Source organism: Microtus ochrogaster, chromosome 4 (genome assembly GCF_000317375.1).
Source record: "Microtus ochrogaster isolate Prairie Vole_2 chromosome 4, MicOch1.0, whole genome shotgun sequence".
NCBI classification, from domain to species: Eukaryota; Metazoa; Chordata; class Mammalia; order Rodentia; family Cricetidae; genus Microtus; species Microtus ochrogaster.
The window spans coordinates 79,320,634-79,342,904 of NC_022011.1; the positions used below are offsets into that span (position 1 = coordinate 79,320,634).

At 43.2% G+C, this 22,271-nt stretch overlaps 1 protein-coding gene across 2 annotated transcripts in view; it reads right to left on the bottom strand.

The window, feature by feature from the left end:
* Positions 1-955: 955 nt before the first annotated feature.
* The window catches only part of Abcb11 (ATP binding cassette subfamily B member 11), a 73,144-nt gene continuing 51,828 nt past the window's right edge, over positions 956-22,271 (bottom strand). The window contains exons 19-28 of one of the 2 annotated variants that reach the window (XM_005346518.2): positions 21,881-22,033; positions 15,337-15,441; positions 15,082-15,243; positions 13,401-13,604; positions 11,473-11,714; positions 9,581-9,737; positions 8,797-8,994; positions 5,590-5,796; positions 4,083-4,229; positions 956-2,848 (exon numbers count right to left, since the gene is read on the bottom strand). In XM_005346518.2, the coding sequence (XP_005346575.1) occupies positions 2,648-2,848; positions 4,083-4,229; positions 5,590-5,796; positions 8,797-8,994; positions 9,581-9,737; positions 11,473-11,714; positions 13,401-13,604; positions 15,082-15,243; positions 15,337-15,441; positions 21,881-22,033 (1,776 nt within the window). In that variant the 3' untranslated portion in view covers positions 956-2,647. The remainder of the gene's footprint in view (positions 2,849-4,082; positions 4,230-5,589; positions 5,797-8,796; positions 8,995-9,580; positions 9,738-11,472; positions 11,715-13,400; positions 13,605-15,081; positions 15,244-15,336; positions 15,442-21,880; positions 22,034-22,271) is intronic. The other variant, XM_013346032.1, reaches the window with a different exon arrangement.

The window sequence follows — 22,271 nt, forward strand, 5'->3', positions numbered from 1 at the left end:
TACCAGGACACAATATCAGATGTTCAGGCTGCCCGCTTCTGAATGAGCACCCCATTGCCGAAAGTTGCATGCTTGCATGCAGCGCTGAACTCATGGTCCTCCTTTGGCTGGGATGCTTTAGCCCACGTGCACGCAGAGCAGACACAGAACCATTGGAGTGAAAGAGCTTTGGATGAAAGAATCAGGAGGTCAGTCGTAGCACGTAGGCTTCTATTGCCGTGATAAACAACACAGCCAGAAGCAACTTGTCCGGTTAGTCCTTTCCCTCCCGTCAATTACTTAGAATTGCTTTATTTAAAAGGATAGCATTTATCCATTCCTCTTGCATACACTCCACAGATGTCTTCCTAGGAAACAGGCGACTTCGCAGAACACAGCCCCTCCTCACCCTCTGCAAACCTAACCAAGTGACTTGTAGTCTTCCTGATCCAAGAGTTGAGGTAAGTTTTACTACAGCCCTTAGTTCCCTTTTAGCAGTCATTTGTTCTGAACTTACTCACCCCTGTTCTTTTCCATAACAACTAGAGGCATTCCTTGGCCCTCTGCTCCCCACCCCAGCTTCGCACTTTCGGCAAGTCTGACCTTTCAGATTAACCTGCTAGCCCACCTTGGCAGTTATCTACCCGGGCAACACCAAATGACACATAACAATGGCAACAGTAACTGTCCATTTTGAAATATCTCAGCTTGGTCTTCCTCTGTAAGCAGCTAGTCATTTGATGGGTATGGGAAGAGGCTGTAGGCAGACAGTCATTTGATAGGCATGGGATGATGAAGTTATAAGCAGGATGGACTTGGGAGGAAGATGGAAGAGGAGGAGGTGCTGCAATCACAGTATGGCCCATGAGCTGTTCTGTTATTTAATTTTTCATTGCTTTAATCATGAGCTATTTTCTGTATATTTAGTGTGTGTGTGTGTGTGTGTGTGTGTGTGTGTGTGTGTGTGTGATGTGAGTGTGCCAGCATGCACATGTTTCTGTGTGGTCATTTTCATAGAGCCCTAGTTTTATTTGGATAGCTGGAATTATCTTGTCTCTCTCTCTCTCTCAGTGTTTCCCTAATCTCTGCTTTGTCTGTTAGCTGTCATTTCCTATCTCCTGGTGCCCTGTTGTGGTTGCTTTACTTGTTAAAGTGTATTCTACTAATCCTAGCCAGTCTGTCTCCTCCTGAGAGAGACACCGAACAGCCAGAAAACAGCACACTCAGTGGATGCATGCTGTTGGACTTCATGGTAGAACTGTGTGTGGACGGGAAATTTTCCTTGGGAATTTTCCTAGCATCAGACCATAGATCTTCTGCTTTTATACTGACCAATTGCTCCAGCCAGAGAGTAATTCTTTGATCACTGCCAGACAGGGCAGCCACAAGATTTTCTGTTCATCTATAATCTTATACCCAGGCCCTCGGCTCTTGTACAGGACTCACCCCTTCAGTCGTAGCTTATGTCCCTATACTCAAGCCTGCCTGTGGGCAAGGGAAGCAGTAGCTAGTGTCCTTCAGGACCTGAACCAGGGCTACCAGCCTGCTGCAAGAGTGGGCTGTGCACCCACAAGATTTACACAGGTTTTCAGCCCATTCTTCTAACTTTGGGCTCATTTATCCCTCTGACTCCTCCTTCCAAAAGGACCCCGAGACTTTTGTCTCTTAGCCTTTCCAGGGGTCTGTGGTAGGAAATGTGTCTACAAGCTCTTCCTGATGAACAGACTGCATGCCAATTTCCTCTTGTCTTTGAAATCCATTGTCACAAATTTAGCTCACCATTTTTTTTTCCTGTCATCATTTTGAAATTTTCTTTATTCCTAAGGCTTCATGCCTCCTTTGATGCAGTAAGAAGTGGTATTTAGTGGTATTCTGAAGAAAATGACAACCAGGGGTGTTTTTCTACGACATTTAACTAGATTATTATGTAACAGCTTCAGAAGCTGCTGCATTCCCATTCTATGATCAGGATTTCACAGGAATAAGGGACATCAGGCAACGCGGGGCAGGGAAGGGATAGCAGAAGTCCTGCGAGAGAGTCCCCGCTCCACACTGGCAGATCCGACTGTAGGGCACAGCAACACCAACACCCGAGTCTTCAGTCTAAGTCAGTACACCTGACTGGTAACCTCTGCTACCCCTTAGCTCACCTTTCCCTCCCCAAGCCTGAGAGACTCCAGAATGTGAAAGGGCTCCTTTCGCAGGATTAGAGGTAAATGGATCTGCTTCTGTACAGAAAACAAACAAAACTTCATCAAGAAATACCAGTAGCCTTTGTCCTTCGGCCTTGACCTTGATCTGACTCCAGCAACAGCTGAGAGTACACGCAGGCTCTCTGTGCAAGGAGCTGTCACAAGTGCAAGAGGCAGACCCCAGGCCCTCTCAGTGATCCTGCCTCAGGCCCTCTCAGTGATCCTGCCTCAGGGATCACCTCCCACCCAGGGCAGCGGTAGGCAAGCAGCTGCCCGACCTTGGCTTTTCACTCACTCTGACCCTGGGTTCTCTCTTTTCTACACAGACATGTCAAACTGAATTATTACACTGAAGGTCACTCAAAATTAGCTTGGGTCCCAGCGAATGGCGATATCTGTATAAGGTTTACGATGCTCTGTATCAGTACAACAGCCTGCAGCCTTCCTGGACTTGCGGGTGAAGGTCTTGAGTAGGGTCAACTGAGGGGGGCTCCCGTGCTGACTAGCTTGTAGTATGCTCCCTTCTGGGCCATCAGTTCTTCATGGGTCCCCTTTTCAATCACCACCCCTTGGGACATGACAGCGATGATATCTGAGTTCTGAATGGTAGACAAGCGGTGGGCAATGACAATACAGGTCCGACCCTCTCTGGCTTTGTCCAGGGCGATCTGCACAGTCTACAGAAAGAAGGTGGAGGATCAGTGGAAAGACACGGGATTGTTCCCAGCCTCACTCCTGTGAGGGTCCATTTCAAGCACCACCTGAGCAACAGCTCTGTGCTCAGAGGTCACCCCAAAGCCTCAGCACTAAAGGAGATTAAGCAAATGGCTGCACATACAGCTTTATTTAAATTGCAGCCCACACACCAGAGAAAGTTCAAGGAAGCAAGAATGAGCTAAACACTATGTCACTGTGCAATTTCACAATACCGGATTGTCCAATTCACAAGGATAAAACCAAATCGCAGAGCAGGGGTTAATGGTTTCTGATACTCCCTTCACTGAGGACATTTTAGCGTGCGCCAAAGTGGGAATCTCAATTTTAAAGCCGTAGATCATAAACTCTGAGCTTCGCAGTTGATCTTCTCCTGGCTACACGTTCTACTATGGAAACTGGCCATGGCTATCACCTCCTTTTAGGTGCTGTGTATCAGTTACTTACTCTGCCACATAATTTAAAAACTATAAAACATGTTAAGTTTCACAAATGACCTAAGTTGTTTTAATATATGTAAGAAACTTCTTGGCCTTTGAAAAATGCCATTTAACTTAAAGTACCTATAAGAACAATTATTTCAAAGTGAATTTCTTTTTAGTGGCAGTAGCCCTGTTAGATTTCTATTTGTAGATTACTATCTTCTGCGTCCAAAGAAAAATATTGTCAGTTTCTACTACAAACGAATAAGGCAACTGAAAATAATGTTGTTTTATATGCACCAATCTTCCAGCAAAGACACCTCTAGTAACCTAAGAGCTTAGAAACTCAACCCGAGGAGGGATTATATGAGCAAGGGAGGTCAAGCTCATGACAGGGACACCCACAGAGACAGTTGACCTGAGCTCCCGGGAGCTCACAAACTCCAGACCGACAGCTGAGGAGCCTGCATGGGCCCAACTAGGCTCTCTGCACCTGGGCTACAGTTGTGCAGCTTGGTCTGTGTGAGGGGCCCCTGGCAGTGGGACCAGGATCCATCCCTGATGCATGAGCTGACTTTTTGGACCCCATTCCCTATGGTGGGATGCCTTGCTCAGCCTTGAAGCAGAGGGGAGGGGCTTGTTGACTTCCCATGGGAGATGGATTGGGGGAGGTGGGGGGAAGCAGGAGAAGGGGAAGAAAGGAGAAACTGGTTGGTATGTAAAATGAGTAAAAAAATTTTAAATAATTTTTTTTTAAAAGAAAACTAACACATACCTTCTCACTTTCTGTGTCTAGGGCCGATGTGGCTTCATCTAGTAGCAAGATTTTAGGATCTCGTACAATGGCCCGAGCAATAGCAATGCGTTGTTTCTCCCCTCGAGAGAGTTGAGAGCCCTGGCTTCCAACATTAGTTTCATATTTCTAGAAAAAAAAAAACCATAGAAGGTTTGAAAACTAGAGAACACAGTCTTTGCTCCTGGGCTGTTTGGAGCCCACAGCAATGGGTCTTCTGTGAGTTTAATTTTTTTTCTTTTTCTTTTTTGAACTTAGAAATAGTTATTAAAAGCAATAAAATATATCAAATCTAGTTAGAAATATTAATTAAATGAAGCTTTGGGCTGGAAAACGAGGGCTGTAATTCCAGTTTTCTGCATTTCTTTATTCTACTTTTGTTCTCTTCCTATGTCCAGCTAAGATTCCACATAAGAGATCTTCCTTGGTTTGAGATTCTCTGGTTTCTAGACTTTCGTCCAAAGAGCTTTGCAAGATAGGCTAATCCCAAGGGTAGAGATGCCTTTAAAGGCTTTCTGTTTGACTCCTTCCCTGGAGAGAACATTCTGGGACACAAGCCCTGGTTTGAAGTTATACTCTGTTGCTTACTAGCTTCGTGAACATCAACAACTTGTTTAAATGTCTTTGAGCTTGCAAAACTCACCTGCAAAATACAGTGTTAGTATCTAGCATGCATATTTGCTGTGCATTTTTTTTTATGAAATTAGGAAAGAAAATGTCTAGCTAGATGCCCAGCAAGGCTAAGTTAAAAATAGTTAACACTCATACAGGTATTCAGTTTGCATTGGGGATTGTTGCTACTATAGCTCCTCCCCTCCTCTTCTTCTACATGGTGGCAAGGTCTCACTGTGTAATCCTGGCTATGAGCTTTACCAGTAAGTCATTTCCCTACCCTTTGACCTCTACGCCCCCATTTTCCTATTTTGGGCGTTCTTTGCATTTTGCAGCTGAGATTGGATAGGTAGGCATCCCAAATTCACACGCTCAGGTAGTAAATGAGAAAGCTTACCTTCAAACCTATGTTAAACCTCTGTATTTCTTTCTACAAGGCCACATTGTTTTATATGCAACAAATTCTACAGGATGCATTTTGTTTGACAGTATAATACTTCCTAACATGTGGTTAGGAAACGGAAGCTATTTGCTTTGCTTAAAAGATGAAGATGAGGGCTGGAGAGATGGCTCAGTGGTTGAGAGCATTGCCTGCTCTTCCAGAGGTCCTGAGTTCAATTCCCAGCAACCACATGGTGGCTCATAACCATCTGTAATGAGATCTGGTGCCCTCTTCTGGCCTTCAGGCATATACAGAGACAGAACATTGTATACATAATAAATAAATATTTAAAAAAAAAGATGAAGATGATATAAGACACTGGGAAATAAGTTACGTTGCCTTTGAGCCTCAACTCTATCTACAGTCCTGCTACTTTCTGGGTAACCTGCCTCCCCACAGCGCTGTGCTCCTGTACGGAACAGACGTGGTGCCCACCTCCGGGAGTGACATGACGAAGTCATGCAGCTGAGCCTGCTTCGCGGCAGCTACGACTCTCTCCATGGAGATGTCTCTGGTGTTGTCCCCATACTTGATGTTTTCCAGGATGCTACAGTCGAACAACACTGGCTCCTGAGAAACAATTCCAATGTTGGAACGGAGGAACTGGATGTTCACTTTTGTGCTGTCATGACCGTCTATCATCTGCCAAAAGAGATGACAACGAAGGACAGGAAGTTTTAGCGTGCCGGCAGTGAGGGACTTCCTATGGTGGAGTTAGGTCCTGGGCAGTGCATTTGTTCCGCTTCAGTGTGAGCATCCCTAGGGGCCCGGGGGGAATAAATCTTATTGCCTGTGGGCTCTGGAACTTGTTTCTGACAGAAAGGCCTTCAGAGTTGACACTGATCAATCTGTTGTTTTGATGTTGTTTTTACTAAATTCTACCTCCACAGGTAGTATATAAATGAGAAAGGATCTTAGAAAAGCATTTAGTTAAGAAAAAAAAATTCTCCTTGTAGTTTGGCATAGCCTAGTCTGTTCAGATATGCCTACTTCTTTCTATTCTGAGGCTCTGTGAGTCTCCTGTAGGGGAGAGGGGTCAGGAGGAGGAATAGACAGATGCTCTTAGATGACGTGAAGACCAAGCCTGTGTCCTTGGCTTTATTGACATTATTCCTTGGACAGATGAGATGATAAGCCTGGGGGGAAATGTAATTGTTCACTGAGCCACAATGACATATGGAATCATCCCCAGGAGGCACCACATGAACAGCCTCTGGGTGCTGTGTCTGTCTCCTAGGAACCCACAGCCCAGAGGTCAGGGAAGTTCAGCCACAAAACGCATGCTGTTTAAGCTGGTTCACGTAAGATTCCAAAGAGTGCATCCCAAAGGTGTAGGAAATCTAACATGAATCGTTAAACATTTGACTGTAGGATTTCAGGTAAAAATATTTCAAATAATGTGAGCAGGATATAATTTAGATCATTCCTAAGCAATAGAAAAGGGAAACACTATTTAAAAAGAAAAGGCTGAGTGCAGCAGCCCTCAGTAAGAGTTCGTCCTTACTCGGCCTGAGGTATTTCCCATTGTACCTATTTCTGAAAAGCACAACTTAATATTTAGTCAGAAATGAGCTTTTTGCTAACTGCTGTATATGTGCTAGGAAACAGAAGTTCTAGTCCACGTTCCTGAAGAATCTCCCATAGATAGTACTGGACATAGCGTAGATGCCTAATTAAATATTGAACGCATGGTACCTGTGTTTGGTAGCTTCTCTAAAAGCAAAGAAGATTTTTTTAAAGAATTGATTAAAGCAGTATTTTCCTGCTTACAGTGTTCATAGATGCATTTTATAATGAACTTACAAAATATACTGTGCTTCTTACACGCAAGAAATCATGAAATGATTGCTTCCTTCCAGTGAGCAGAAAATTCAGTGTATGCAAAAGAGAAACATTGATGTGGAATTCCCCTCTGTATGCTGTGAATACCATTGGTTTATAAAGGAACTGCTTTGGACCTATAACCGAGCTATAGGGGAACAGAGCTAGGCAGGGAAAACTAAACTGAATGCTGGGATGAACAAGGCAGAGTCAGAGAGAAGCCGTAGAGCTGCCGCTAGAGACAGATGCGCTGAAACTTAGTTGGTAGGCCATAACCTTATGGAGATGCACAGATTAATGGAGATGGGTTAAATTAAGATATAAGAGTTAGCCAATAAGAAGCTAGAGCTAATGGGCCAAGCAGTGATTTAATTAATACAGTTTCTGTGTGACTATTTCAGGGCTAAGTGGCTGGGAACAAACAAGCATCCCCTCCTTCAACAAATTCTCTCCCTGCAACAAAACATACTTAGTATACATGTTAAGTTTGAAAGATCATGCCGGGCGATGGTGGCGCACGCCTTTAATCCCAGCACTCGGGAGGCAGAGGCAGGTGGATCTCTGTGAGTTCGAGACCAGCCTGGTCTACAGAGCTAGTGCCAGGACAGGCTCTAAAGTCACAGAGAAACCCTGTCTCGAAAAACCAAAAAAAAAAAAGTTTGAAAGATCAAACATGGTGAAGTCAAGCTGCAGCAGTTCACATCTACCTGGACAACAGACATGGCAGAGACGACATTTTGGAAAATGGAGCCCTTTCCCTTTTAGAGATCAGGGCAATGCACTTTCCAAGTTCATCAGCCACCAAATACTTGCAAATAAATTAAAATCTTTACATCTAAAATCAGTAACAGCAAGGGTCACGAGCCACAAGGAATCAATTCCTACTCCTTATTTTCACCCCTCCTGGATTCTGCTAATATCTACTGGTTTCTTTGCTCTATGCGAGAGAACCTCATCTTTCTCTCAGTATTTCTCTTCAAAAATGTTACCTGCTCCTGTTGCAATGAAGATTACACTATTTAGGAAGATTAGAAGGAGCATTTTTTTTTTAAATACTGGGGTGTGTTGGAGAAAAGTTAAAAAAAATCAGCAGAAAGTCTAAGTTAGTTAATTCATGAAACAGAAATCGGAGCATTTAGAGCCACAGGAGCAATAATGACTACGAGAACTCAAAACATGAAATGGTGAAGAAAGTTGTCTCTGAGCAAACAAAGAGGGGTGTGACTTTTTATGAAAAATCTTTTTTATTTGGTTGTAAAGTCTGGTGAATATATTACCTGAGAAGAAAGAGGGAGGAAAAGAGAGAAATAAACACTCAGAATAAGGAATAAAGCAGCTCCCTAATATTTCAACTGTCTATGCCAGGGCTTTGTCAGTGTGAGTTTATCTATAAGTTAGGCTTAAGCTTTTTGGGCCAGGATTGTCTCAAGTTTTTCATGTTTGCTCCCTTGTCTCGCTTACTTATCACTGTGTTCCTTGTTACCCCATTTTTTTCCCGTCCCCAGCCATTAGTTTCTTGATTAGTCTGCCCTTTCTGCTCCATTTACAGGTAAACAGAGGCCGCTCAAATATGCTCATCTTGAGTTTTGCAGTGTGTCCCATTTTCTTCCCTAACTGGTCAACAGATCATCTGGAACCGGGAAGAATATGCCATTAGAAGCTGTGGAGCAGAATCAGGTCAACCAGTCAATGAAGGAAATGAAAACATGCACAGGGCTAAGGGGAAAGACAAACTGATCTGACAAGGCGCAGCGTTGGAGACCACCTGGGGGCAGATCTTACTGAGAAAGCAAAATCGTTAGGAGCATTGGTACCACTTACCACCTTCCCCTGATCAGGGTCATAGAACCGCTCCAATAACTGAATGCTGGTGCTCTTGCCACAGCCGCTGCTTCCAACAAAAGCCAGTGTCTGCCCTGGATCCACAGACACCGAGAGACCATTCAGAACTTGGATATCTGGTCGTGAAGGATATGTAAATTTGCAGTCAATAAAATCAATCTTCCCTTGGAAGTTGTCCTGTGAACAAGAGGACCAGAATTACATGTGTAATTCTGCTGGAGCAGAGAACACAGAGGATGTACCTAAATGTACACAATGGTATGGAATTATGCATTAAGAAACAACAACTCAGTGGGTGACATTCTAGTCTGGATCGCAGCACACAGCAGTAATCCCAGAACTCAGGAAGCTGAGGCAGGAAGAGAGTGAGTTCGCTGGAGGCCAGCCTGGGCTACATAGGGAGATTCTGCTTCAAAACAAGCAAGCAGGTGAATACCACTACAAAATGACACTTTTTTTCCCCAATTGTGGTGATGGAAAACGACCGATATAATTATACATTGTTGTCTTATTCAAATGTCAATGTAACGTCTGATTTTTCATGTCAATTTTTTTTCTTTACATTCATAAATCCCTTGTTTGTCCATTCCGGGTGCATATGGATGGACACAGGCTGCTAAAATTTAGACTCCAAAATGACCTCATCTGACCATCTTCAGTGGCTTTTTCTGTATACAAACACATGCACACGCATGAACATGCATGTACATACATGTGCACGCGCGCGCACGTACACACGTACCTCTCCCAGTCCAGTACTTACCCACTTTTCACCTGCTCCGCTGTAGACATTAATTGGAGGTTTTCGGTCTAGCAGCTGAAAAAAGCGTGCGGCTGATATTTTAGCTTTGGCAAAACTTGGGGTGTAAGAGAAGGTTCTTCCAACAGCTGTTGCACTCATCATCACCGAAGAGGCCGTCCTACAACCAAACACCCAGGAACTGAGAAGTGGGGTGTGGGTAGTATGAATGTTTAAGAGGCAGAAATTTTGGGTGCCCCAAATGGCTTAAGCAAGTCACTTTAGACATGCCTGATCTTGTGGGAGTTAGAAAGATTCATGGTTTTCAAATTATGCTCTCTATAAAAGGGTCCAGGGTTAGGCTGATAGGGATAGGGTTCAGACCTCCAAATCCTAGATCTACGACATTAAAATATTTTTGGTGGTGGGGGAAGAGTGGAGGAGACTTTTGAAAAAAATATTATTTTAGAGAGAAATTTGATGACCAGATTAAGTTGGCTTTTCTTCCCACTGTAACATTCCAGGAATGTGAAAGATAGAGGCAGAGTGGGCAATGAAAAGACCTATCCTGTGCCTCACATACAAGGCATACTTCGTGTGGGATAGGGGAAATGCAGTTGTCTGTATCCTTCTGTTTGTCCCAGCTGCTGCTAACTATATCAACACAGACTTCAGGAATGAATGAGCAGATGACTAAACTAGTTCTGAGAGACAACCATGCTGTCTGGCCCTTGATGTGCATAGCAACCCATTTGGTTGCCCATCAGTGCCATCTTCCAGAGGGTGGAAACAGGGTGGAATGAGAGGCAGAGCGTGTGCAAGCATGTATCTTACTGCTCGGCTTGTAACCAGTGATTGTTTCAAAGGGGTTGGAAACCCCCATTCTCCAGGAGCCCAGGAGAAGGCTGAAGAGGATGAAAGCTTTGGGGATACGTTAGGAAATGCTTAAGGATGTCTGTCTAGTTCTTAAAGCAACACCAGCAGTTGGAAGCTTTCTCTAGGCTCTTGATTCTCACGTACTGGCCAAGAATTTGTTCCATACCTCGTATGCACTGGCAGAGAGAGCTCAAGGATTGCTGTTTCCTGGTCTGGGCTAACAGCTTTAAACATGCAAGGGCTTAGAGAAGAGATGTTCCTAGTTGATGTGGGTATAGTGGGCTAGCAGGAAAGTTCTGGAAGGAAGGGATCAGGTGAGAGGATCATGTCCTTCAAACCTAAGATTGCCTCTGCCCTCACTACCTCCCACTACCACCCTCATGTAAGGATGAGACCTCATTCTTAGGCCCACCCCTCGGGAAGCAAGCAGACTCTGCCTCAAAGAACAGAATTCCCTCCTCTGGCTTACCCTGTCTCTTTTCAGAGGAAGTGCCTAGAAACCAGTTGTCTTTGCAAGCTACAACTTTCCTTGGGCCCATCTTGTTCCAGGCTTTGAGGACCTCAGTTTTAATAAGCATAAATTTAATTACAATGATTCATCTGGTGATTCATCTGTCTGGGATCATCTCTTTTTCACTCCTCAGTCCAAACATGGGCTTTGTGTCTCAAATCCTTAAACCTAGGCTTCATTGTGTGAATTTCTTTTGCCAAAGAGCCCTCGGTAAATGAATCATGAAGAGGCTTGACCATGCTTACAATGTAGGACATGCTGCTTCTGTTGAATAAGAGCCCCTAAAATAACTCATGAAGGAAGCAAGCTCAGTTGCTACCAAGGCCTTCTGGAGACAAACACACACACAGAAGTCTGTGAGGCAGCCAAGTCCAGAGGAAGTGTCTCACACCCCGTAGAACTTTGAAAAAGAACAAACCCAGCTGCTTTTAGAGGAAATGGTTTGCTGGGCAGCCAGGACGTTCAGGGACAGACCCAGGCGTTCCCCCTGGAGTGTCCATCTCGTGTGGTCACTTTGGAGATGGCTCACCTGAAAACATAGCTGAAGTGCAGCCCTTCCTCGGCTATCAGGTAACCTCCGTATCTGTAGGCAGAAGAGCTGGCAAAATACGACACGGCCTGGGAAAAGGCGAAGCAGAGCCCGTAGACGTTCGCCTTCTTCACGGCTGTTCTGTATGACGTTTCCAGCTCAGCTTCAAACGCTTTAATAAATCTCTTCTCCACGCCAATCCCCGCAATGGTGCGGATGTTGCCAAGGGCTTCGCTGGTGATCTGAAAAGGGAAGGGTCCGAGGAATCAAAAAGAAGGGCTGTCTCTTTCCATGACACTTCAGCCGGTTCACAGATTAGAGTGCTCACAAATGGCAGAAAGTAACACAGAGAAGTTGCTGGGGTCAACGCAACTGGACCATGGGGCCATCTGTCACTTAGACTCTGCCTGGTTCTAGCAGGGCTTCACTGCCTCTACTCACGGTGTGTGGGGGAGGGAGACCATCTGAGACAAGGTCTCTCATGCTTGTCCTGGACATGCTTTAACATTTCTCTGCTAATTCATTTGAAATGTCTAAAACACTGTCTTTGGATGTCTTCTGGAACAAAACAGGCACTTGATAAAATTTAAGTTACTAGAGGCTATTTTCTAAAAAGTTGCTGTCTGCCAAACCATTCTCTCTAAAACCAGCTAACTGAATACGGTTAAAGTTAAATATAAGTTAATCTTCAGTCTACATGGTGAGCGTGTGTGTAACTACAGTTTGAGGTCCACTCTACATAAACTGGGGTCCACCTTATTAGAGATGCTATTTTCTACACTGGCATCTAAAATGTCTTGTCTACTTGGACAGCATCATATTCTCTTGTCTCAACTAGAACGCAGTCATGAGTGAGCTTGTGAAGCATGAGAGTGTGACTCAGGCCTGATAGGAAAAGCCCAGAATGCTAATGGTTGGGGGGCTAAGGTAGGAAGATGCTATGTTCAAGATCTGCTTGGTCTCCAATGTGAATTCAAGGCCATCTGGGCAACCTGGTTAGGTAGGTAGATAGATCGATAGATAGATGATAGATAGATAGATAGATAGATAGATAGATAGATAGATAGATAGATAGATAGATATAGACAGATGATAGATATAAAATAAAAAATTACAAAGACATTAAATAAAAGAAAGAATTGGGGTATGCCTCAGTTCTAATGTGCTTACTTTGCATAGTAAGCTCTAGTCCCTATGTTCAGGCTCTAGAATAAAAAAAAAGAAAAGAAAAAGAAAAACAAAAGAAATGTATGTTATATGTGATTGATTTATCTCTTGTCCCTATCTCCTTCCCTTCTTCACTTCCAGTGTGTTATTGTTGTTTGAGACAGCATCTAGTACCCAGGTTGAACTCTAACTTACTATGTGGCTGAGGTTAGCTTTGAACCTCCAATTCTTTGATCTCCATCCCCAAATTCTGGGATCCCTGCTGGCTATGTCACCATGCCATGGTGTTTATTTTTCAATTGAAAAATCCTCTCACTTATTCTTATGTTCAGATATTAATTAGAATATAAAAATTAGAATACCCAAAACCTGAAGGTACTCGAATTCTACTCTGTAGTTCTTGATTGTATTTGAGAAAGACATTTGCCACTAGTCTAGCAAATGCTAAAGTGTCAAAGTTGAAAGCATGTTTTCTGTGTGGATAACAAAACCTTGGGTGAAATCCGTCAATATAAGAGAACAGCAGCAGCAACTTTAATAGAACTTCTCACCTCTGCAAGTGAGAACACAGGAAATGTAGGAGGGATAACTGAGGAAACCAGACATATAAGCTTCTCCTTGCCCAATCAAGTGTATGCACCGAAGCCTTATTGTCATAGCCTTCAGGCAGAGGCACATGTGTCTCTCGGTACTCATCATTTTAAATGGCTCCCTTGACAACTGCTCAGCCACAAGTAGGAAAAGCAGGTCTATAAGGTTACCTGGCCCGCCTTCTCCAGAGCCTGCTTGTCTTGAGATGCGAATCCTGTCAGCATTTTTGTTTGCAGGGCTCCCGAAAAAGCCAAGAAGGGGAAGAAGCACAGCACAAGCAGACTGAGCTTCCAGCTGAAGATGAAGGCAATGAGTATGGCCGTTGCGATGTTAGTGAAGGAGTTGACCATCATCCCAACTTGAGAGCCAGCAGCCTGCAAATCAAAGGCAACCAGGCCGTCTCAAGACATTGTCCCTTTCACTAGACACTATTATGTGAAAAGCCATTTTATATCAAAAGGTAAATTCTTTTTATTGTGATAAAGTATATAGGAAGATATTTCATTTTTGAGACATTCATAAGTACATAATGCAGGGAAATGAAGATAAAACAAACAAACAACTCTTCAACAAAACAAACGAACGAACACTCACAGTGGTGTGTGGCCATCACATCCACTCTCAATCTTTCCAGCCTCTCCATCTTTACCTATCAAATGATCACTTCACCTTCCTCCTCTGGGCCACTGGTAATCGTTATCCTACTCTCTGTATGAATTGTCTGTTTTTAGGTACCTCTTATAATGGAGTTGAGGCATACCACACACAACACTCCTAATACGAGGAGGGTTGTTTCTTTTTCTTTTTTTTTTTTTTTTAATCCCAAGCTCCATCAATCATGCTCGCTTTCTTCTCACTTAGAAAGTTGGTAGAGATTTGGAGGTAAATTTGGCTCTCATCACTTTAGTCTTAACCCCTGGCTTTGTCAAGGACCAGGCTGATCACCCGCAGGTGTATTATTATCTCTTAACAAGGTTGTAAGATCTAGAAACTACAGCTTTGTCTGCATGGGTCCCTGGGTCAGAAATATCATTCTTTGAAGTCTTTGAGAGAATCTCGACAGCAACCACCTCTTCTCCCCCCCCCCCCCCCCCCCACCCCTGCTTCCCAAGTGGGATTGTTCATGGACTGTTCAGGACATCACTCTGGATAGCAGGTGAAGACATTGCTGCATACCTTTTTCTTGCTCTCCCACCTCTAGGGGACGCACTTGACTCTGGTAAAATTCAAGCCCGTGGGTCTTAGAAACGTCTGAGAAAACAGCTGTTGCTAGACTCAGAAGATAAAATCCCAAATCCTAGCATATTGATGTGTGTCAGAACACTGGTTCTAGGCACTGCCTACTTGACACTGTACATTAGCTGTTGTCGCAAGGCTCTGGCTTATCCCAGCCCTACCAGGTTCACCCCAGAGGAAACATGGGGAATTCTCAGAACATTCTATGGTAAGAACATCTGTGTAATACATACAGGCTTACTGTTCTACAGCTGAATGTGTTTCTCTAAAATTCATGTTGGAATCTAATTCCCACTGGAGGGTGTTACTGTCGGAACCTTTGGGCACGATTGGATTGAAAATCTGTCTTCCCATACAGGTTCAATAAAACAAGAATAAAAGAAAATCATGACAGAATTCCAGCCCCTTTAACCTTCTACCACAGGAAGATGGAGCAAGAAGATGCCATCTTCAAATGAGAGAGATATACCTTTACCAGATGAAACCTGCCCTGCCTTGATCTTAAACTTTCCAACCTACAGAACTATGAGGAAAGCATGTCTATAATTTGCAAATTGCCTTGTCCAAGATATTCTGTTATAACATCCGAAATGGACAGACACTCCCAAGACTTACCCCTTGAACTTGGGAGGCATCCGTAGCAAGCCTAGTTGTCAGTACTCCAGGGTTATTTCTGAGGTCGTCAAACCAGCCAATGTCTTGTCCTAACATTGCTTTGAAACCAAATTTACGCAGCCTCTTCGTAAGGAGCTCCCCAGATTTGGCAAAAGTATAACCCTAAAACATAAAGAAGGAGCCTTTGATGAGATTTTTACATGAGGGAAAAAAGGGGAGGAAATAGGGAAATCCCTTGATGAAAAATAAAATTACCTGCAGAAACTGTGTGAAAACGGATACACAGCCCAGGATGACAAAAAACAGACACATGTTGTAAATCTCTGACCTTTGTTCTTCTTTATCGGTGAATGAGAAAATCTTTGGAAGATAAGAAGTAGGGAAGGAAGTTTGTTATCATAAACAATAACAAAATAAATACATTTTGTATGTTCGATTAAGTTTTCACATTTGTCCAATCCCATAGAATGTCCGGCAAGAGTGAACTTCACTCTCTATCTATATAGAGATGAGAGAATCTTGACATGGTGCACAGCAAGGCTGTACTGAATGGCCACTGTGGCCTAGGATGTTAGTGATGGAGGAAGGCAAGGGGTATAAGGGAAATCTCTGGAACGTCCTCTTAATTTTGCTGTGAAACTTTTAAAAAATGGCTTCACTTTAAACACACTAGTTTTTAAACTAAAGTTAGTAATGGACATTGTGGTGTATTGTTTTTAATCCCCTATGTGGCAGGGTTCCTGAAAAATTTAAACCAATGGCAGCCATTACAGAAGTCCTCCCCAGCCTCTGCTGTGTTGATTTAAGCAGTGGTGTTAGCTTTTTTCCATAATGTTGATAAAAAAAAGTGAAAAGAAAAGATAGCCAGATCAAAGTATCCTTAAGAAAGAAGAGAGAAAAAGAGGGAAGAAGGGGAAGAGGAGGAAAAGAAGAAAAGGGAAACAGAAGGACATTGTTGAGAATTTGAGAATGTCAGTCTGTGGGAAAATGGTTATTATTTCACCTATTATTTTGCTTGAATAATGAGAGATGATTTTTAGACTCAGGTATCCTTTATTTTACTGATCTTATACATAAAAACTAGTTTATAAGTATAAAATATATTATATATAAGTATAAAATTATACTGTATTATTATATAATTATACATTATACATTTATATAATGATATACCTATATACAATTATATGTATAAGTATAGAATATATGTATATGTATATATATTAATTTCTAAAGCAGCCAGCTGTTGCACAACTGACAGCCTAGAAAAGGAAAGAAAGTGAAATCTGAGTCTGATATTGTTGTCCTACAGGAAACTGGAACTATTTTCTCTTCAAAGGCCATGGAAATTGTAACTAGAGTCTCTTTTGGTTTTTGTTTTTCAAGACAAAGTTTCTCTGTGTAACCCTATCTGTCCCGGAACGAGCTCTTGCAGACCACGCTGGCCTTGAATTCACAGAGATTTGCCTGCCTCTGCCTCTCAAGTGCTGGGATTAAAGGTGTGTGTCACCACCGCCCAGAATGATAGGGTCTTTGAGGTCTATTTTGATCAGTAAATGATTTTTCTTAAATCTATGATGAATTTGCTGATAGTTACTTAAGCACCAAGCTGAGAACCAAGCTGTTGCCAAAACTACACAGTGTCTTGTGGTGGGAAAGCTCTCAGGGAAAAGCATTTTAGTCACAACAAATCTTTGCAATTCAGTCAGACTAAAAGAAGTAACTGGGAGAAGCCAGGAAAAGTGTGGACTGGAGACTATAGAAGTCCTTATCATCTCCCTCTCCCTCTCCCCTTTCTCTCTCCGGGTTCTCTCACTGACCTGGAACTAATCAATTCAGCCAGTGAGTCCTAGAGAGGATCCTCTGGTCTCCCCACTTCTGGGATTACGCATGTGTCACCACGTCTAGCTTTTTGTGTGGATTCTGGGAATTGAACTCAGGTTCTCATGTTTTCATGGCAAGAAGTTTATTGGCTCCAGTCCAACAATTCTGAAATAGTTTGAGTAGCTAGAACAATGCCAGTTCTCTCAAAGGAAACAATTTATCCAACACACATTTGCTGAGTACCTACAGTGTACCACACAAATCTCATCAAAAACGGTATGTCCAAAATCTTTTCTGCGAAGCAAAAAATAATCTGTTTCCCTTTTGTGTTTGTGTGTCTGGTCTCTGATTCAAGTGATACAGAGAAACAGAAAATACAGGTTTCAGGACAATAAATACTACATTAATAGATTGATACCAGGACCAGATGTACTGAAAACAGGAAGCAAACCCATCTCCCTTTGTCCATCATCAAAGCAAGGTTCCCAAGTCTGACGCATTCTCCTTTCATTTTGCGTCAACATGAGTCTTATTTTAAAATCTATAGTGCTTTGGCAGTAATGGTTCCGTAGAGGCCATTATTTCGACCTGATGTTTGTGGGCTCAAAGAGTTGGATTTCTGTTTGCTTGCTTTGTTTTAATTCCAGGTTTTACAGAGCAGCTAAGGCAACTATAATGACATTTAAAAAAATATATATTTTAAATGAGAAAAAGTAAAAAAAAGGAATGCTGTTCCAGGATTGTACACAAACTGCAAAGGAGAGAGAGAGAGAGAGAGAGAGAGAGAGAGAGAGAGAGAGAGAGCGATTACTAGATCTAGGACAGCTGAAAGGTTCTGCAGCCTTTACATCTAGAAAATGGGCTCTAAGATACCATATTAGTTCCTGCCAGACTTGTGTAACTAACCAGTTCAAAGAATTTACAATTTGAGGGCTTTTTTAATAGCTATACAGATATTCTTGGAACTTCAAACTGCTATGTGTCAATGACTTCTCCCCACAAAAATCACATACTGTCTGTGTGAATTACAAATGAACCTACTTAACTCATAGACAGCTAGGGCCACAAAGACCAAGACATTGTCCTGAGTCCATTCATCTGGGAGTTGTTCATAAATAAAGAAACTCCCAGTTGCCAGCTTCAGGTACAGTGACTTTCTCCTGGGTGTGCCTTGGTTTATGGTGTTGTCTGTGTTCTCAGGGTCCAGACAGAGAAGCTGTGTTAAAACCCACATGACTGGTTAGCTCAGTATTAAGCCTCCCATCTTGCCCATAGTCATTCTGCCACAAAATCCTGTTCCATGGGTTCTTTGTACATTCTTAGTTTTGAATTGCAGCCTGAAAGGGCTATGCACCACTAGAACCCTCTGTCTTTTGACTGGCTGTGGTTCAGAAACACATCTTTCTATTTTTGTCATGGTGACATTTGTTTAAGGAGAAAAGGAATCATTAACTTCTTTCTACGTGTCAGATATCAAATGCATGGCTTAACTAATCTTAAATTAGGACTTCTTTAGATCCTAATTTAATTTAGGTTTCTCACAGCAACCCAGGAGGTAGGCTTCTTGTTTCATATTAATGAAGTACACACAAATACCACAGAGACAGAAAACCATTCAGGACTGGCTGATTCTTGTGTCTATGTGTTACCAGTGTACTATGCCCGGCTTGCAGTGGCTTCAACACTTGGCCCAGCTTCCATTCCAAACAGACCCAGAGAAAGTGAAACACATATTATAGTTTAGCTGTATATGGAGGCTTAGGTAGGTTAGCAACCATGTTTTTACTTGTGCACAGTCATTTAATGGATACGCATCTCTGGAGTGGTCTAATAAACCATGAATATGATATTCTTGAAGTATATCGAGATAAAAACAGGCGGACTAGAAACAGACTCAAGACCTCTGAGTGTAAGGGTGAGTGTGTGGTAATTGTGTTAGGACAAGTTGAAATCATCTAAAGCAGAGAGGAGAGCGTGATTGGTTCAACCTCACTCTCTTAGTGAACCTTAACCCCCGCCCCGCCCCCAGGAACATCAATGACAAGCCAGCCTTGGGTTCCAGCAACTAGATCCCGCTTTTCTAGTTGTAGAACCTTTCATCGAAAGTCTGATTGCCCAGTCTAAAGCCATCCCAGGACTTCTGGTGCTGACTGGAAGATTCATGGGAAATGCAGTCTTTATCAGCGTCAGAGTGAGCACTCTGACGGGTAAGGGCTTCTGGCTGAATCATTGCTTTTCCTGATTTGACTAATTCACAGTTGCTAGAGCTAGAACAGGTCTTCAAGGTCATCTTTGTCAACCCCCATTTTGTAATGAAACTGAGACCCAGAGAAGCTGGATGTGACTTCAGGCTGCCGAGGACATGGTCAGTAGGTAGCAGAGCCAATTTGAGGAGAAAGTTCTCTTGGAACTCAAGAATCTTTCTGTAGTGTCTAAAATGGTCTGAGTGAAATTGCGTGACTATCTCCTTGATCCCACTTTTGCTAAGGTTTGCACCTTAAGCAGCCTAGGCACAGTGCTGTCGGCATAGATTCAAAGGACCCCACTTCCTGCTGTGGGAACACTTGTGCATCTGTGCCCGCCACAGCTCTGTTTTCAATAGCGAGGAAACGGAATCAGCCCGGATGTCTACTGACTGACGCCTGGACAATGGAGAAGCGGTTTGTGGACCCACTGGGCTTTTGTTCAGTTATGTCACCAACCTCCGCCCTCCCCTACACACATGAAGCTTAGAGTGCATCATAGAAGAGGTAACAGAAAGAGCCTAAGATCTGGAGGATCCGCAGGGTACTGCGAACAGCTGTCTCCTGTCAAGGGACGTGGCCTTGGTGGTCACGGACTCACAGCAGCTCTGTTGACATGAGCAGATCAAGCTTGCCAACATTCCAGCATGGACTAGGGAGAGGTTCCTGAAATCTCACTTCTAGTTGGTGAGCTATTGGAGTTAATGGCAGCTGGGGGCTAGAGGGAGTCATTTCTCTTCGTGTCACAGCTTCTGGTAAAGTAAACAGCCCCCCCCCCACTCCTGCTTATGCAAGCAACCCTGATTAAATCCAGTGGATCTTTTAACAAACCATGGAGGGAGGAGGGACTGTTGTGAAGGAGTCTGAAGTACATGGGAGAGGGGGATGGGGAGGACATGACCAAAGAAGGTGTGTATGAAACTGTCAACAAAATATTTAGACAACAGCAATTGTCTAACTATTTTTAGAAAGAGAAAAATCAGTAAAGAAGTTAATATTCTGGCTTTCCTTTATACAAGCCAACATCAACTTTGTCCTCTGGCCCAGGCCAACATCAGCAACAGTTGCCAGTAGACAAGCCAGGGTAAATATTGGTTGGATGGTGGGTGCTCTTTATTTATTTCTGTTTAGTGCTTGCCTTCCTCATTGCCTGGAAATTCCACTCTTAAATTTCTCAAGTCGTTAGCATGATGCCTAAGAGGGACTAGCCACAAATGCTTCTTGGGTGAATAAAAGAACATGTGTTTGTATTTGGATACTCTACCTACCAGTAAATTAAGAAATATACATCAATTATTTTTTAAAAAAAAAATTCAGCCTGAAAGACTGTGGCACCATGTAGCCAGAAACTCAATTAACTCTAGCTGTGTTTCCAACTGCCTGACTTCCTGAAAGTAATGTGATCAAAAATGGCCAGGGACATTTCTGCCCAGACGATTCTATTAGTGGATTATTGAGGTCTTTTTATACAAGTCACACCCATTTATTTTTTTGTGGTCCTAATTTCTGTCAGAGAGGGATGTAGAAAAGGGAAGAAAAATGAGAGTTTTTCAAAGTATTACTCTGACGACGTGGTGTGCTGGCAAGTCCTTGAGAAAGCTGACAATGTTCTTAAGGGTGTTGTTTTCCTTTTTTGAACTCTCTGTCTCTCCGTGTGTGTGTGTGTGTGTGTGTGTGTGTGTGTGTGTGTGTGTGTGTGTGTAAGAGAGCGAGAACTATGAAAATATTCAGCCTTTTAATGACTAATTTTGTGGTACCAAAGGAGTAAAAGGAGCCTGGCTCTACATCACCCTGGCTGGATGTGAACCCCAACTCCACCATGTGCTCCATCCCCTAAATTCTCTGAGCTTTAGTTTGCTCCTCCTCTATAAAACAGCAATAAGAAGCACCAGGGCATCCAGTGGTTATTAGGAAACACAATGAGCACAAAGCGTTTGGACGATGCCTAAATAGTGTTCGTCACTGTTGCTATAGCAATAGTCAAATGGAGAATAGCAAAACTCCAAGGAAGTGAAGAATTAAAAGAAGTTTATTCTCTCTCCCTGCTGTAGCTTTGCTTCTTTATTGACCCCCCCCCCACTTCCTCCCACGTCCCCATTTTAATGCACTCAGTAACAGAGTAGAGACTCACACAGGATACACTGTGACTTGCTCTTTAGGTCAAACTTTGTACCTCAGTGGGCAGCAAGATCAAAATCTGCCCGAGAATTCCTTCGTATTCTTATTGAACAAACAACGTTTTCCATATAGGAAAGCTGCCTGCTTTCAAGCCTCAATCTGTAGCTATATTTATTTATTTTCTCATAGGTTTAATGCCTGAGAGCCCTTGCTGGCCCAAACCTAACGAGAATGTCACCTTCAGATATTCTGTAGGGTGGAGACTATGAATGTTTATTTATTCATTTATTTATTTTTGTTTTTTCGAGATAGTGTTTCCTTGTGTCTCCTTGGCTGTCCTAGAACTAGCTCTGTAGACCAGGCTGGCCTCGAACTCACAGAGATCCTCCTGCCTATGCCTCCTGAGTGCTGGGATTAAAAGTACGTGCTACCACCACCCAGCGAGACTATGAATTTTTCATCCTTTAGAGCTGGGGATGGGCAGGAGAGTTGGTAAAAAAATAAGAGAGCTAAGTGTGTTAAAACAAAGAGGTATTGGGTCAGATACGGCATTACCCAGTGATTTCAAAACAGAAAATGTGAAGAGAATCAAGTGAGCCCAGGGGCTTGCTTACCCCAAGGATCTGGCTGAATATGAAGCAGTAGATGGGTGTGACCGCCCCATTCACAGACGCGCTCACGGCTCCCACCAACATGTAGTGCCATTCTGGAGCATTGAATTTCAGAATCCTTCTCACCGGGGCAGGTTCAACCTCTTCGTCCTTGTCCTTAGGGAAAGAGAGGGTTACATCAGTTACCCAGACACATTCATACCCTTTGGCGCCCACAGGGTTAAGAGTAGCAGGCTGACTCATTATGAGACCCGTGAGATGTGGTGACTTGTCCCTGGTATTGGTAGGTCTGTGACCTGGCTGGGGTGGGGCTGTTCACTAAGTAGAGAGTTGATAGCGCTCGCAATCGCAAGCTGGCTAACTCTCAAGCGGGAAGGAGTGTGTTGTATCTCTG